The following is a 14,233-nucleotide window of genomic DNA, read 5'->3' on the forward strand; positions in this document are numbered from 1 at the left end:
ATCACTGTGTCCTAAGAGGTAGGGTCAAGTAAGAGGATGCACCTCCCATTCAGCCAATGGGGCTGGAGAGGAGGGAAGGAGAAATAGTTCTCTGAAAACAAGCTGGATGGGGCAGGGGTGTAGCATAGATGTGGCCACTAAGTGGGCCTTGAAATAAAGCCACAGTTTCATGAAGTACCCTAGTTACGACTTACTTGGAGCACCCCTGCCCATCTGTCTCAGAGTCTTCCAGCTGTTTTTTGGCACCCTGGGAGCTGGGAACTAGTCCCTCATGGCCCCCCTCTGGGGGCCTGTGCCACCTACCACCCTTCTGCAATTGTGGCTTTGCCAGCCCCAGCCCCATTCTCTCCCTGACGACCACCCCTACCCTGACCTGGAGGGGGTCTGGGGGAGTAGTCCCTCAGGCTCTTCCCTTTATCACCCCATCCCCAGGGTGGGACAGACCCTTCCTCTCATTCCCCACTGCTTGACTAGGACCTGGCTGTACCTTTGAAGAGCAGCTTAGGAAGCAGGGAGTGAGCAACAGAAGATTTTTATCATTCTGTGGCCCCTCTTCAAGCCCCTCAGCCATCCTGGAGAACTTCCTCTTCTGGGAGGGCCCAGTGTATGTCTTCCAGCATCTTCCTTCCCAGGAGAGAGGAGGAAATTTCTTGCTTAACCCAAGACAATCAAGATTTCTTTTCCTTTCCCAAGATCAGCCTTTTCCCAGGTGAATGGCGGTGCAGAAATCTACTGCTTTCAGGTGAAATCCTTCCTCCACCCTACTAAGTGACTGATTATATTATAACCAGGACAATTATGTTGGGACTTCTGACAGCGGATGGGACACCAGGCACCCCATCCAGGTAGACCTGGGTCAGACACTCCATTCCTTTTGATTCCCTTTTTTCCCCACAAGATGAAGTTTGTCCCTGCTTGTTCCCTCCCACAGCCTCAAGTGTCCCCTTCTCCCTTGCAGAGTCAGCTCTGGCAAGCACCCACCCCCTGCAAGAATTCATCTCCAGCTAAGAAACACCCCGCCCCAGATAGAGCAACTGAGTCTCCCATTGAAGGTAACTCTGCTGCCTTCTTAAGTAAAGGAGCGGGGGGTACTTCCTGAAGGGCACTGAAGGGCACACCGAGGCACTGTCCCTGAGCACAGGACAGGCCAGTCAAGGGGGATGATGTCTCCACAGGCTCAGTGCACAGCACTGCTTTCAAATCGTCACCCTTCTCCCCCTTCGCTTGCCACTGCTCCCTCCAGCCCCAGCTTCTCTCCTCGGACACCCTCTGAACTCAGCCCCTGCCTCCAGAATGCCCCCATACCCTGCCCCCTGCTGCCTCAGTCATCTGTAATAACAACGAGATCTGCCCTCGACTGTGCCTGACTTGACACGCGTCATCACCTTCAATCCACCGCCTCTGACCAGGGAGGCCTTGCTGTCTCCAGTTCTAACAGATGAGGAAATTGAGGCCTCCTCAGGCTTTCTCAAATGCATAGACATGAGGGTTTTCTTTTCAGTGCTAATTTTGTATTCTACTTTTTTTTTTTTAAAGATTTTATTTATTTATTTCCCCCCGCAAAGCCCCAGTAGATAGTTGTATGTCATAGCTGCACATCCTTCTAGTTGCTGTATGTGGGACACGGCCTCAGCATGGCTGGAGAAGCGGTGCGTCGGTGCGCGCCCGGGATCCGAACCCAGGCCTCCAGCAGCGGAGCGCGCACACTTAACCGCTAAGCCACGGGGCCGGCCCCATGTATTCTACTTTTTAAATATTTTCCCACTTTCTAGAAAACTCACTCCTGCAACCAACATTTATTGAATACCTACTATGTGCCAGGCACTGTTGTGGGCACTGGAAATATATTAGAGAACAAAACCAGAAAAAACAATCCCTGCCCTTGTGGAGTGTAGAATTTAATGAGGAGAGGCAGAGAAGAAATGAATAAGCAAAATATACAGGATGTCAGATAACAAGTGCTATGGAAAAAATAAGGCAGGGCAGAGGAATTGGGAGTATGAGGGCGAGGGTTCCATTATAAATAGAATAATCAGGGAAGGCCCCACGGAGAAGGTGACATCTGAACTGAGACGTGAAGGAGGTGAGGGAGTCATAAGGGGAATATCTGTGGGCAGAGCATTCCAGGCAGAGGGACTAGCAAGTGCAAAGGGCATATTTGGGTGCGTGCCTGGCATATTTGGAGAAGAGCAAGGAGGCCAGTGCGGCTGAGTGAGAGAGAGTGAAGGGAGATGGTATCAGAGAGATATGGGGTGCAGGCCGTGCAGGCCTTGTGGCCATGGGAGGACGTTAGCATTGTACTGAGCCACACCAGGCGCCAGTGCAGGGTTTTGCACAGAAGAGTGACATGCTCTGACCAAATGGGTCTGATGCTGCATGAGGAACACACAATAAGGGGACAGGGCTAGGAGCAGAGAAACTAGTTAGGAGACAATGCAGTAATCCAGGCAAATAAATTCTCTATGAACACAATTTAAATATCTACAGTATGGTTCACCCTGCAAATTCACCATAATTTTTTGAACTAATTCCTTGTTGATGGGCATTTAGGTTATTTCCAGCTGTATCTTTATTACAGAAAACACTGTGATGAACATCCTTGTCCCGTAAATCTTTGTTTGTGTCTGTGGTTATTTCTTAAGACACTTTTGCTGCCCAGGTGTCACTGGGTCATCTTTCTAAGGCTGTCAGTCCATGATTCCACCTGCCCTTCAGAAAGACGGTGCCACTTTCTATCCCCACCGGCAGTGCCTGAGGAAGCACATTTGCCCTGAGGTATGTAGTAGGTGTCCAGTGAATGCTGCTCTGTCCTCGTGCTCCTGGCCAGGTCTGGGTGCACATCTTCGGGGAAATCTCTCTTCTCTGGACAGCCCTGCATGGCTCCAAAGTGCTTTCAGGTCCATTTGCTTATTTAACGCTCACGCCAATCCTATTATCCCTACGTTATAGGTGAGGAAACTAAAGCTCAAACAACAATGATAAGGCCCTGTTCAAAGTGCTTTGTGTATATTGCCTCATTTAATCCTTGTGACAACCCAGTGAGGTTGGTGCTGTCATGATCCCCGTTTCAGAGATGAAGTCGCTGGTCCAGGGTGTCAGAGCTCAGGTGAGCAGGTCAGACCTGCTCTCTGAGCCACTCCCTGCCCTGCCTCCAGCTGGTAGGCTGACTTGCTTGGGGCTGCCAGCTAGGACGTAGTGGGGCCAGGAGTCCAGCAGATCTTCCTGGCTCTGCAGCCCAACTTCTAACCTCCAAGAGGATGCCATTCAATGCCGGAAACCCCTCGTTAGAGCTCTGCCTCTTCTTTTCAGTCAGAACTGTTCTTGGTCTCTGGTGCCTGACCACGGCTGCTCCTTAGACCCACCCTTGGCTGCTCCTGGAGACCAGACTGTAGAAGAGTTCAGATCCCAGAACCGAGAACATCCAAGCAGGGAGGGCCCTTGAGCTCCAGGTCCAACCTTCTCTCCCCTTTATATTTGGTGGGAAGAGGGAACTTAAGGGCCAGAGTGGGGCAGAAACTTGCCCAAGGTTACACGGCGAGTGGGGGTCCGAGTCCATGGGAAGGGAGGAGGCTCGCCCAAGGAGCAGGTCTAGGTCCTCCCTAAGGGCCCCTCGCCAGGGAACGTTGGGCCCTTTGTTGATGGGCCTGTTTACTTGTGAATTATTAACGAGCCCAAGCCTGTAACCTACTGGGTGGTGCTCACTCACTTTAAGAAAACCCGCTTCACAGTCACCAGCTCAGCTGGGTTGGGAGGGTTCTGGAGTCTCAGAAGGGGAGTTGTGGGCTGGTAGAGACAGCGGGGGTTGGGGTGAGGGCACTTCATGTCAGGGAAAGGGCTGGAGGAAGGGACTGAGAAGGCGGCTGAGATGGGGAAGGGGGTCGGGGGTCACCCGAGTAATGCTCAGTAATCCTCACACATCCCTGAGAGCTTGGCACTATTATCCCAGGTTTACAGACGGGAAGACTGAGGCTCAGAGACGCAGAGGCAGGGCTGACTTCACAGCTTGAGCTCTTTCTACTACAATGGCATCACTTTTCACATGCTCGCACCCCCATTTCTGTGACCCCCGCCCCCATTTCCACACACTTCCCCTACAGGATAGAGTTGAGACCTGGGTTCAGGCTATGGCTATACGTGAGTCCCAGGCACACTTGATCCAAGCCTCAGTGTTCTTCTCTGTAGGATGGGAGATAAAGCTACTACAGAGATTTCTGGAGCATCTTGAGGAGGTTTCACTAAACAGATATTTACTGAGGGCCGCCTTCAGCTGAGAGATGGTATAGGTGAAACAGTCCATGGAGGTCCTCAGAGCCAGTGAGAAGTGCGTGAGCCCGGTGATTTGTTCTTGCAAGTTGGGGAGAAAATGAAGGAGGAAAGCAGGCCTGGCATCTCTCAGGCACAAAGCACCGGGAAACAGGTGCCCTGGCAGTGGGGGAAGGGGCCGAGGACTCAGGATGCTATCCAGGTCTCCAGGGCCCGGCTGTCAGCTGGAGGTCAGGAGGGGCAGGTGACCTGAGCAGGGTCACCTGGGTGGGAGGCAGAAATCATGGTGACTCACAGGCTCCCCGGGTTGGGGCTGGGCCATAGCTCCTGGGGGCTGCCTAGGTGGAGCCCTCCTGAGGGTGGACCACTCCGATGCTCTGACTCACCAGGTGAGTGGCCCCGCATCACTGCTGCTGTTGTGGTGTGGGGAGAGTTGCAGCTCTGAAAGCAGCCGGGCTGCTTATCTTGCTGAGCCTCAGCTGTCATCTGGAAAGGGGGAGAATGACAGCACGCACCTCACCACCACCCTCAGAGCACCTACACAGCACTGTGCGACACGCCGGGCACTGTTCTGGGCACTTTACAGGCATGACTTCTTCATCCTCCCTGCAACCCTTTGAAGCGGGCAGTATTTCCATTTTACTGAGCAGGAAACTGAGGCTCAGAGAGGTGGTGAAAAGGGAGCAGTAAAGGAGATAATCCGTGTTATACACTTAACATGTGTGGCACGTAATAAGCCTTTGATGAACGTCAGTCATTATTACAATCATTACCTCAGAGGAAATTGTCAAGTGCTGGGCCCAGTGTTAGTGTCTGACACAGAGACGTCTGACCAGGTCTGACCTCCAGAAGCTCCCAGTCTGATGGCAGAGCCAGTCACATACAAACCTCACTCCCCCATCACCCTACGCAGATGGTGTCAGCCCAGGGTGATGTGGGGAGGTCAGAAGGGGTTAGGGCAGTGTGTGCCCAGGAATCCCCTGACCCATCCAGCGTGGGAGAGCTTCCTGGAAGAGGCAGCGTCTGAACTGACACCTGTAGGGTGAGTAGAAGCTTTGGCATATGGCAGGTTCTTAATAAATATTGGTCGAATACAGTAAAGATTTAGCTTCAGAACTCCTCACTCACCTGGTCCCTCCCAAGGCTCTGGGAGGACCCTGGCAATTTTATATTGGTAAAATTGTATTCTTTTTTTTTTAAAAGAAGACTTCCAATTGTAAGCTTCTGGACTGACCTGGTTAAATGAATGAATAATAAAGTGACAAGGGAGAAGGGTGTGTTCCAGAGGGTGGGAACAGCATGTGCAAATGCCTAGAGATCTGAATGTGCATGGCGTGTGTGAGGGCCCCCCAGCCTCATCACCCAGGCTCCTCTTTACACACATTGCTGGCCTTCTCGCCAGCGTCACAAACTCCAGCTGTCAGCAGTGTGCTTTTGCCCACCCCCGTGCCTTCATCCATGCTGTTCTCCCATCTGGTACACCCTTTCCACGACTTCATTGTGTATAAATAATAAACTTCAAGGCTCAACTCTGTGCCCACCTTCTCCACGAAGCGCCCCCACTCCTCCAGCCTAGGTGGCACTCTCCCTTATCTGGAATCTTATAGCTGATGGTGGAAGTCATGATAGCCTGCTCCTTATAGTTGATTATCTTTCCTATGCCTATGTGTGAGAATCCCAGAGGTGAGATGATCCTTGAAAGTGAGCATCTGGCCTCTGCCCACATATGGGTAAGATTAAGAACTCACAACCTTTCCAGGCAGCCTGTTTAGATTTAAACAGTAATCCCCTAAACCTCACCCCTCTGCCACCAGGCCCAATCTGCCTGGCTCTTCCTGGACCTAAGCAGAGCCCTCTTCCCACTATGGCTGCTTCTGCAGGCTCCTCCTCTCTCCTCTTCTGACATCCTGGTGCTCAGGGCTGATCCAGGGGCGCTGGAGTCCCTCCTCCCTCTGTCCCCTGCCTTTGTGAAGGGACAGCTCTAATGGCTGCCACGTGCTCTGATGAGTCACTGTTAAGAGCATCTGGGGCCTGGAGGTGGTGGCTGGTTAACTCCTCATGGGCCGGTGGCTCTTGCCAGAAGACCAGGTTGGCTTCCACCCCTGACCCTAGACGTGTACCTCAAGGTTGGGCTCACAGTGGATATCTGAGGAGTGTCATGGGTGACCCCCATATAGGCACTGTGGATTCAGGGGAGAGGGGACCAAGGGGGCAAGAGGCAAGAGTGTGCACTGTGGAGTCAGGAGGGCTGGGTTCCAACCGCAATTTGACATTTATTAGGTGAGTGGCCGTGACGAAGTCACATGAACTCTGTGCTTGTTTCCCTGTCTGTAAAATGGCAGTTATGGGGATTATTTGAGAAGGCGAGTGTGAACTGCTGGCTAGCATGAGTGCTAAACCGCGTTATTTCCCGCCCTCTGGCCTCCTGCACACACAGTATGGCAGTGGGCAAGTGGGTGGGATTAAAATCCAAGCCCGACTCTGGAGGCAGCGTCCCTCTCTGCATGAACGCCCCCCACCAATGCGGTGGGGTGATGGAGGGTCGGGGCGGGGGCCCTGCGAGGCGGGGCTGTGGGGGAGGGGACAGTGACAGGGAGGGAGACCTCAGGTCTAGGAGAACTTTCTGGCCCCAAAGAGGCGGGGCCGTGCGCGGCAGGCGCGAGCTCCGGATCCCGGGGGCTGCGCGCAGAGGATGCTCAGGCCTGGGCCGGCAAACCTCGGGCGCCCCTGCTCTCGCCTGGCGGAGGCGGGGATGGGGGCGCACTCCGCCCCGCTGGGCCCGAAGCCCCGGGCGGCGGCGCGGCCCCACTGCGCGGGTGGGCAGACCGAGGCCCGCCCGGCCCCGCCGCCTTCCCCGCCCCCGGCGCGCCCCTCCCCGGCCGCCGCGTCCGCACCGCACTCGGCTCGGGGTTCCGGCGGCAGCACCTGGGCCACGGCTGGCGTCCGGCGGGGCGCGCGGCCCGCCCGCCCTCCCCGATGACCACGGCCGGCGCCCCGGGCGCTCCGCCCGCGGGGTAAGTGCTCGGCAGGGCGGCCCCGGGGACGCGGGCGGCGCTGGGCCCGGGGCGTGGGGCGGGCGCCGGCCGGGCCTCCCGCGCCCCCGCCCGCGGCCGCACTGCGGCTCCAGCCGCTGCCCCCGGCGGCCCCGCGCCCCCGCCCGCCGGCCTCCGGGCCGCGCCGGGGAGCGGAGGAGGGGGCGGCCGAGAGGCGCGAGCGGAGTGGAGGCGCTGGGCGCCCGGGGCGGCCCCTCCCCTCTGGGTCCCAACTTTCTCACTGTAGTAACAGCCACGTTCAGAGCCGCCTTCCTCCTCTCGTGGCGGTTACACCTGTGGGTGGGCTCACTGAGCCCCTCCCTTACAGATGAGGACACTGAGGCATAGCTCTTAGGTGACTTGTCTTCGGTCCCCCGAGAGGTGAGAGGTGGGCTTGGGAGTTGAACCCAGATGCCAGAGCCCCCACCCGCAGGCCACACTGCCTCATCTTCAGGGATATTTGGAGGAGTTAAAAGGCTAAGATATGAACCGGCCGGCCCATTGGGCGCAGCAGGAACCGGAGTAGTGCAAGTGGGTGTTGTCACTTTCAACATGGCTCTCCTGCCTGCCCCCACCCCCACCTCCACCTCACTGAGGAACCCTGTAGGACCCCGACACTGCCTCTGTAGCAGTGACAGCTGCCAGTTGGTGGGAGACCTGGGCATCTCTTTCCTTTCCTGGGCCCCAGTGGGTAGGGGGTGGCTGCTGGGAACCCCCACTGCTGGGAGGTTGCTGGGTGGAGATCCGGCCCAGGTGAGCTGGGAGGGGTGCCTGCCGTATCTGGAGCCTCACCGCCAGGGACAATATTTGCCAAGGGCCTCAGGGCAAATACACGAACAGGGAGGTGACGAGGCTGGTGCCAGCTGTCAGCTGGAGGCCTCCACAGGGCCTGTGTGCGCCCCAGGCTGAGGGCTTGGAAGTGGGGTGGCTGGGGGACACCCTGGCCTGGGGAAGGGCTGCCTGGTGAGTCTTCTCTTGACCATTTTTGTTGTATGACTTTGGCCAAATCCTTTATCCTCTCCAGACTTCTGGTCCCTCCTGGAACAATACAGAGGCTGAGCTGGCTGCTCCCTTCCTGCTCTGGGCTGGATTTGTAAATCTGGGGCCTGGTGAGGTCCCTCTTGCCTAGCCCTGACTGAGCACCACCCCATTGGGCCCAGAAGAGTGGTTTCCAGGAGAGAAGGCAGGCATGGAACAGGACACCTGTCAAAGAATCCTGAACTCCCACATTCATCCCTCTTCCTTGCGCGCTCACATCCCTGCCTGAGTCCCCTCTACAACTCCAGGCTCCTGTGGCCCCTGGAGCTCGCTCTGGTAGCGCTGGCGGTGGGGTGGGGGTGGGGAGGTCTTCCTCATACTGAACCTTTCCTGCCCCGCTGCGTACTCCCCAGGTCCCACTCTTCTTTGAGGCCACTCAGGTCCATCTGCTCCTGCCCCTGGTCAGAACCAGCCTGGTGGGGTCTGAGCAGAGCAGGGCAAAGCAGTTCCACCTTCACCATAGACACTCATCCAGTCACTCAACACTCCGAGGCCTGCTCTGGGCCCCATGTCTGAGAGTCAGTGGTGAACACACCAGCTTTACATCTCCACCACTTTAACAATTATGAAATATTTTAAACCTTCAGAAGAATATAGCAAATAATAAAATGAACCCCATGCCCTTGCCACCCCACTTTTTCAGATATTAACATTGTGCTCCATTTATTTCCTACTCCTCTTTTTAAGAACTAGGTGGCAGAGATCTTTGAAGCCCCTGTAGACGCCTCTCCCCCTTCCTTCTCCAGAGATAATCACCTTCTTGAAGTTTGGGTTTTATCATTTCTCTGTTTGTATTCCTTTGCTGATTGTGTATAAGTCTAAAAAATATGTAGTTCTTTAAAATTTATATAAGTGGAGTCATACAGCGTGAATCATTCTGCAGCTTGGTTTTTCTCACTCAGCTTCAGGTTCCCAAGGTTTAGCCTTCTTGATCCTCCTAGCTTCAGTGCCCACTTCCCCTGATGTATGATATGCCACCCGATGCGGAGACCCTTATCTGTTCATTTAGCCAGCCTTCTTGATGGACCCTGAGGTGGTTCACAGTGTCTTGCTATTTGAATAGTGAATATTCTCGTATGATTGTCCTTTGCACATACATGGGTGTTCTTCTAGGTTGCCCTGTAGGAGTGGAATCGTTGGGTCATTGGATAGGTGCCCTCAATCTTTTAAAGTTACTTAGTTTCATTATGAAAGTGGTGCTACTTGAGAAAAGAATTGATGAAATACATCATCTTAGGAAAAAATAACAATTGCTACCATTTCCTGAGTACTTCTTATTGTGCTTTACATTGTCTCGGTTATTCTTCACAACAACCCTGGGAGGTAGGTACTGTCGTTCCCATTCCACTGATGAGGAAACTGAAGCTCATAAAGGTTAAAGAACCTTCCCAAGTTTCTCCAGCAAGTAATTGCTGAGCTGCAGCTTGAGTCCAGGGTTGTCTGCTTTCAAAACTCTCCAAGGCCGCGCCGCACCACTCCGGGCCACGTGATACTCACTTTATGTGCAGCTAATGGGGACTCTTTGGAAGCAGAGTCACAATCATATTTGCAATTTACAAAGGTCTCTTTGGAAGTGACAGGCCCCCATGGACAGGTTGCCTCACCCTCTGAGCCAAAGTTTCCCCCGAATGGTGGAGCAGGGAGGAAAAGCCAGCTCTGACTCCGGTCTGCTCCCCAAGTGACTTCCTTGCCCTGCCTCCGCTGCCCCACAGCCACCTCACCCTGACTGCGGTCAAGGTAGGAAGGACACTGAGAGTCCCCCAGCTCCACCCAGCTCTGCCCATCAGGCGCTAAGGTAGCAGCTTCCAGGCAGACTACAGCGGGGAGGTGGGAAGGAAGAGGAGAGTGGGGTGGCTCCACGCTGCCTGACACCCCCTCCCACCCTCCAGCTCCCTTCTCACTTGGGCCTCAAGCCCCCCTCCCCGACTATGCCAAAGCTCCTGGCGTTGGTCACCAGCCCTGCTCCACGTTCCATCCAGCTCAGTGCTCCCCACGCCTCAGTTTCCTCAAGGCACAGTGGAGAGGCCACCATCACCCCTCGGGAGCTCAGGCTTATATTGGCCATGGCCTGGCAAGGTAGCTTGGAGCAGAGACACCTTGAAGACACGGGGGCAGCTGGCAGAGAAGTAGGGACGTCAGTCACAGCCAGGGGAGGAGAAAGGTTTGGTGAGGTTGCTTTTGCAGAAGGCATTTCTGTCTTCTCTCAGGCTCCTAGGAGGGGGAGACTAGATTCCTGTCTTCACTGTCTTCACTTCCTTATCTGTCAAATGCAGATAAGAGCGTCTGCCTCCCAGGGCTGGTGGGAGGACTGAGTGACATAATGCAGTCATCAATTTAGATAACTTGAAGCGATATTCTTATGGTGGTGATGGGGTAGTTGTAAATGCTGTTATTAAGTCAAGTAGGGCCAGTGTCTCCTGCCTTCTGGAGCTCCCCAGCTGGCCAGGATGCCCCTGCCTCACCTTTCCACTTAGCGGGCCTTCCAGAGCCTCTGTCTTCCTGCCCTGCCTTGTGCCTCCTCCTCACTATGGTATCATGCCTTCAGCACTTTGCTCGCACTCTTTCCCCTTCTTTGACTTTTTTCTCCGTCTTGTCCTCAAATCAGTGCCATCTTTTCTAGAAAGCTTCCTTGAGTGCCCCACCCCCACTTCTGGACCTCCTCACACCCAGTCATTTCCGTGATCGCAGCCCTGATGGCTCTGGCTGTCACTGCCTCTGCCTGTATCTGTCACTTCTCTAGACCATGAGTTCCTTAAGGGCAGGCCCAGGTCTGGGTCAGCTCTGTGTCCCTAGAGCTCAGCCCCAGGCCTGGCCCAGAGCCAGAGATTAGTGGGTGTTTGTGAAAGGGAAGGAGGCAAGAAATCAGCCCCAGGGCCAGCCTGAAGCAGCTCCCTGTCTGGAGAGGTCACCTCAGACCCCCTCACTACAGTTAAGCAGAAGAGGTACTGGGGCTGCCAGGGGAGGGAATAAGGCTCTTGGCTGTCTGTCCGTCTGTCTCTCCAGGTAGACCAAGAGGGCAAAACCTCTTCCTTGGGGGGTGCAGATGGTGGTGGGGTGTGTGCAGAAATGAGAGGCAGGCTCTTGACTCTGGAATTGTTTAGAGACGGACACAATCCAGGACAATGGACTTGACTCTCTGGGGCTGAGCTGGTGGGCACTGGCTCAGTCAGAAACAGGTTAGAACCCGTGTTTGGGCGTGTGATCTTGGCAAAGTCACCCCTCCTCTGTGCCTCAGTCTCCACATCTGCATTCAGGGTGATAAGCCCTCCTCACAGGGCTTTGTGAGGGCTCAAGGAGAGAATGCAGTTATATGTCTGGGGCAGTAGGTACTCACTGCCTCTTCATTGATTCATCCAACAGAGATGAGTGGACTGAGCAGCAGTTACTAGGTGAAGCCCTGGGCACGAAGGAAAACACTGTCCCCGCCTCATGAAGAGAGGGACAGAGGCTGCTTGCGTTCGGGCCTTTTTTGGCCATGGAAAGGAGCTTGGTCTTTATGCTAAGAGTAATAGGAAGGCAGTGAAGGATTTCAGGTCCTGAAGCGACATGGTCAGATTTGGGTTTTTAACTTTAGCTATAATGAGACAGACGGATTAGAGGGAATAATGCTTCCAACATCCTCCCTTATAAAAACTACCCAGAGGCTGGATGGTTTACAGCAAACATCCTTTAAAATACATTCCTGAGCTCCCACAGAGGTAACAGAACTCCTCTCAAGCCAAGAATAAGGAGGGAGCTGAAATCAGGGTGGAAAACAAGAGGAAGCCACAGGAACCTGGGAGTATTTACAGATTCCAGAAACCCAGAACCTTGAGTTTTAACAGCCACTCAAGGGATGAGAAAGAAGGTGTTGGGCCTACCCAGTGACAGCGTGAAGAGCTGGAACTGAGCCCTCCTACCACCACCACATGAATCTAGGACCTTCAAGGACCACACCCTCAGCAAGAAGGGGCACTGACCAGAAAAAAATATCTACCCGCCTGCAAAGACAGATGACAGTGGTGGTGGGGGGAAAAAAGGCTCCCTAGAAAATTATACATATTGATCGGCCCTCACCACAGATTTTGTGTTTGAATACATACTCCCTTTGTGGTCCTGGAAATACTAAACTAAAAAAGGAACTTAAGTGTCTCAAGGTGGTAGTGCCCCAGGGAACCTGGCTGAAGTAAATGCAAATCCTCTCTGGAGGAATAGATCCTCATCCTAAGATCCCTTTGGGATCAGTCAAATAGGAGCTCATGGTAAGATTACAAAACACAGAGAGAAACAAGTCATTGTGAGCAATAGACGCTGGAAAGAAGAAAGAGCAGAATTAGTTTCTCTGAGAGTGTAAGGTGCTAGAATTATGAGATATAGAATATAAATAATTGTGTTTAAAATGTGTAAAGAGGGCCGGCCCCGTGGCTTGGTGGTTGAGTGCGCGCGCTCCCCTGCTGGCGACCCGGGTTCGGATCCCGGGCGCGCACCGACGCGCTGCTTCTCCGGCCATGCTGAGGCCGCGTCCCACATACAGCAACTAGAAGGATGTGCAGCTATGACACGCAACTATCTACTGGGGCTTTGGGGGGAAAAAATAAATAAATAAAATCTTAAAAAAAAAAAAATGTGTAAAGAAATCAAAGATGGACTTGAAACAATAAGCAGGGAACAAAGTACTGCCCAAAATGACCAAGCAGATTTGAAAAAGAACCAAGTGCAATTTCTGGAAATGAAAATATAATCACTGAAATTAAAAACTCGGTAGAGGGGCTGGCCCGGTGGCGTAGTGGTTAAGTTTGCACACACTGCTTTGGCGGCCCGGGGTTTGCAGGGTTGGATCCCAGGTGTGGACCTACGCACTGCTTATGAAGCCAGGCTGTGGCAGGCATCCCACATATAAAAAGTAGAGGAAGATGGGCACAGATGTTAGCCTGGAGCCAATCTTCCTCAGCAAAGAGAGGAGGACTGGCAACAGATGTTAGCTCAGGGCTGGTCTTCCTCACCAAAAAAAAATCAGTAAACAGGATAAGTAGCAGATCAGACACCCTAAAGAGAATTAGTGAAGTGAAAGATCTAAAGAAGTTACTCAGAATCTAACAGGGAGTGTGAAAGAGATGGCAAAGGAGAGTTAAAAGACATGAAACACAGGGTAACTTGGTCTAACGGAGAGAGAGCAGGGATGAGGGGGGTGAGAATGAGGAGGTCTTCCATCAGACCTGGGTACAAATGGTAGTGGGCTGCACCGGAGGGCACTGAGCGTGGAAGGTGGTGGATTTAGAGATATTCAGGAGGTAGAACTGATAGGGCTTAGTGATGGAGTAGGCAAGGGAGGCCAGGGAGTGAGATGTGTCAAGGATGGCTATCAGATTTCTGGCTTGAGAAACTGGGTAAAGGGGTGTCATTTATTAAGGTGGCAAAGATTGGGGAAGACCAGATTTGGGAGAACGAACAGGAGTTCAGGTTTGAACAGGACACATTTCAGTTTGCCTGGGAAGATCTGCTGATGCATCAGAGGAGGAGACGTTAGAGCTGGGCCTTAAGGTACGTGTAGGCGTTCACCTGGCGGAGAAGGAACTTGCTCTTAACTAACTTGGGGAAAAAGGTCTCCTTTCACTGAGATCCTTGAGGCCCTTTTTTGGAACCTGCTCTCACTCAAAAGAGACCTCTTGAGAAGAGACATTCTCAAGACCATCAGCTAGGACTTTTGGGATCTCCTACTTTCATCTCTCGTTTTTCTGATTGGGAAGCTGAGGCCCAGAAAGGTCAGGGATTTGGTCTCCTAGCTTTACACTCTTCATTCATTCACTCATTCATTCACTTAGTCACTTAACATATTTATCAAAAGCCCACTTTGTAGCAGATGCTAGATACTGGGGATACAACAGTGAACTACACAAAGATTCCTGCTCTCAGGAAGCTTC

General features: G+C 53.4%; 1 protein-coding gene across 7 annotated transcripts in view; it reads left to right on the plus strand.

The window, feature by feature from the left end:
* Nucleotides 1–6,385: 6,385 nt before the first annotated feature.
* The window catches only part of TTC39A (tetratricopeptide repeat domain 39A), a 41,810-nt gene continuing 33,962 nt past the window's right edge, over nucleotides 6,386–14,233 (plus strand). The window contains exon 1 of one of the 7 annotated variants that reach the window (XM_087445965.1): nucleotides 6,386–6,543. In XM_087445965.1, coding sequence (XP_087302091.1) covers nucleotides 6,422–6,543 — 122 coding nt within the window. In that variant the 5' untranslated portion in view covers nucleotides 6,386–6,421. Of the gene's footprint in view, nucleotides 6,544–7,130; nucleotides 7,278–14,233 lie in introns of those variants that run through there. The other 6 variants (XM_087445961.1, XM_087445963.1, XR_015555747.1 and 3 more) reach the window with 6 other exon arrangements.

This window comes from Ceratotherium simum, chromosome 22 (assembly GCF_057802395.1).
Source record: "Ceratotherium simum simum isolate JZ-2026a chromosome 22, ASM5780239v1, whole genome shotgun sequence".
Taxonomy (NCBI): Eukaryota; Metazoa; Chordata; class Mammalia; order Perissodactyla; family Rhinocerotidae; genus Ceratotherium; species Ceratotherium simum.